Source organism: Onychostruthus taczanowskii, unplaced genomic scaffold (genome assembly GCF_017590055.1).
Source record: "Onychostruthus taczanowskii isolate IOZ18803 unplaced genomic scaffold, ASM1759005v1 scaffold257, whole genome shotgun sequence".
Lineage (NCBI taxonomy): Eukaryota > Metazoa > Chordata > Aves > Passeriformes > Passeridae > Onychostruthus > Onychostruthus taczanowskii.
In genome coordinates this window covers 95,671-98,302 of record NW_024499873.1, presented here as the reverse complement: position 1 = coordinate 98,302, position 2,632 = coordinate 95,671, and the positions used below count along the sequence as shown (strand labels likewise).

At 62.0% G+C, this 2,632-nt stretch overlaps 1 protein-coding gene across 1 annotated transcript in view; it reads right to left on the bottom strand.

The window, feature by feature from the left end:
• The window catches only part of PORCN (porcupine O-acyltransferase), a 7,801-nt gene that overhangs the window by 1,561 nt on the left and 3,608 nt on the right, over positions 1-2,632 (bottom strand). Inside the window, exons 5-8 of the mRNA XM_041407181.1 lie at positions 2,300-2,430; positions 1,407-1,532; positions 397-497; positions 225-301 (exon numbers count right to left, since the gene is read on the bottom strand). Of these exons, the coding sequence (XP_041263115.1) occupies positions 225-301; positions 397-497; positions 1,407-1,532; positions 2,300-2,430 (435 nt within the window). The remainder of the gene's footprint in view (positions 1-224; positions 302-396; positions 498-1,406; positions 1,533-2,299; positions 2,431-2,632) is intronic.

Below are 2,632 nucleotides of genomic sequence, written 5' to 3'. Positions count from 1 at the left end.
GGGGGGGGGTCAAGGGAGGTTTTGGGGGAGTTCCCCAGTGGACTTGGGTGGCTGGGGGAATTTGAGGGGAGCCCAGCAGGGGTTGGGGGTGTCACAGAGTTTTGGGGTTTCAAGGAATCCCGGGGGGTTTTGGGGTCCCCAGCAGGGGGGAGTTGGGATGGGGGGCTGGGGGTCCTGGAGGTCTCATGTGCAGAGGGACACTGCTGGGGTTTGGGGTCCCTCACGTGCAGCAGGGCGCTGGCTGCGTAGGTGCCCAGCACGGCGGCGAAGGTGCCCAGGCAGCGAGCAGTCTGGAACACGTCTGAGGGGACACCAGTGACACCAGTGTGGGACACCAGTGACACCAGTACGGGCTCCAGGGCCCCCCCTAGTCCCCACAGTGTCCCCAGTGCTCACAGGTGTGCAGCCAGCGGGACATGGGCAGGTTCCAGTTTGTCACCACCTCGGCCATGGAGCGCGGCAGCTCCACCCGCAGGGGCCGGGACACCGCCAGGTCCCTGGGGACACAGGGGACATCAGGGACAGGGACAGTGTCACACAGGGACACCCGCAGGGGCCAGGACACTGCCAGGTCCCTGGGGACACAGGGGACAGTGTGACATGGGAGGGTCACAGGGTCACTGTCACAACAGGGACAGTGTCACAAAGAGGGGTCAGTGTCACACAGGTGACAGTGTCACACAGCTCCAACCGCAGGGACCATGACATGGCCAGGTCCCTGGGGACACACAGGGGACATCAGGGACAATGTGACACACAGGGGACAGAGGGACGCTGCCAGGTCCCTGGGGACACAGAAGGGACGCACAGGGACAGTGCGACACCGCCAGTCCATGGAGACACACAGGGGACATCAGAGACAGTGTGACACGGGGAGGGGTCACAGGGACAGTGTCACACACAGAGCAGTGTCACACACAAATCAGTGTCACATGGGTCAGTGTCACATTATCAATGTCACACTCTCACTGTCACACACAAATCAGTGTCACACAGGAATCAGTGTCACACTGTCAGTGTCACTCAGGGCGTGGTCCCTGTCACTGTCCCCGCAGGGTGTCACTGTCCCCCCAGTCCCTGTCCCCGCAGGGTGTCCCTGTCCCCGTAGTGTGTCCCTGTCCCCGCAGGGTGTCCCTGTCCCCGTAGTGTGTCCCTGTCCCCGTAGTGTGTCCCTGTCCCCGCAGGGTGTCCCTGTCCCCACAGTGTCGCTGTCCCCGCAGGGTCTCCCTGTCCCCGCAGGCTGTCCCTGTCCCCGCAGTCTCTGTCCCCCCAGTCCCTGTCCCCGCAGCGTGTCTCTGTCCCCGCAGTGTGTCCCTGTCCCCGCAGTGTCCCTGTCCCCGCAGTGTCCCTGTCCCCGCAGGGTGTCCCTGTCCCCGCAGGGTGTCCCTGTCCCCGCAGTGCCTCACCAGTGCAGGTGCTCGTGGCGCTCGGTGTGGCCCGAGCCGGCCAGCGTGGCCGTGGCCTCGGACAGGAAGGCCACAAAGTAGTTGCTGAAGTGGAACGAGAGGGCGCTCTCGTAGGCACGGAGCCACCTGCGGCCGGGGGACACGGGGGGGACACGGGGGGTTTGGAGAAGATGCGAGGGGTTTGGGGGAGTTTGGGGGAGTTCAGGGTTTGGGGGACATTTTGGGGAAAGAGAGCAGTTCAGGGATTGGAAGAGTTTGAGGTTTGGGGTTTGGGGGGGATTTGGGGGAAATTGGGGCATTTCAATCAAAATAGCATAAAAAATTAGAAAATTCCTCAAGTTTTCTCACTGTTTCCAAGTCAAAATACGCTGTAGAAGAACTCAGGAACTCCTAAAGGCAGAAAATCTTCAGGTTCACCTGACACCTTTCAGAGGTTTTGTAAAATCCAATCAAAATTACATCAGGCAGCAATAAACAGGGAAGGAGCTTTTGACAGTAGAAAAGAGATCACTGTCATTCATTGGAGGAGGTGAAGGTCAGTGGTCAGAGGAGAGGAGCTGGGGGGTCCCTGGGGGATTTTGGGGGTCCCTGGGGAGGGTTTGGGGTCCCCCGGTGGGGGGGGTTCAGGGGTTCCCACTGTGGCTGGGGGGCCCTGAGGGATTTTGGGGCTCCTGGGAAGGGGTTTAGGCCCCCCCAGAGGTTTTGGGGGCCCCTGATTGAGGTTGGGGATTGTGGGGGTTTGGGGGGTCCTGGAATTTGGGGGGGAGTTTTTGGGGGGATTTGAGAGGGATTTTGGGGAGATTTTGAAGATTTGAGGGAGATTTTGGGGGAGGATTTGAGGGGGATTTTGGGTGGGATTTTGGGGGGGACTGTGGGGGGCTGCGGGGTCCCACCTGCGCAGGGCCCGTGCCCCGTACAAGGGCAGCAGGCTGGAGAAGAGGAATGGGGCCAGGCAGGTGCTGACCAGCAGGCAGAGCAGGGCCAGCCCCAGGCTGCGCAGCCCCTTCCGCGCCCACGCCGCGCTCTGGGGACACCGGCGTCAGGGACACCCCGCAGGGACACCCCCAAACCCAGCCCCATCACTGACACCCCCGCAGGAACACCCCCAAACCCAGCCCCATCACTGACACCCCCATAGGGACACCCCCGTCACTGACACCCCCAAATCCTGAAATCCCCCAACCCCCGTCCCCTCCCAGACACCCCCACTGCCAGCAGCACCCTGA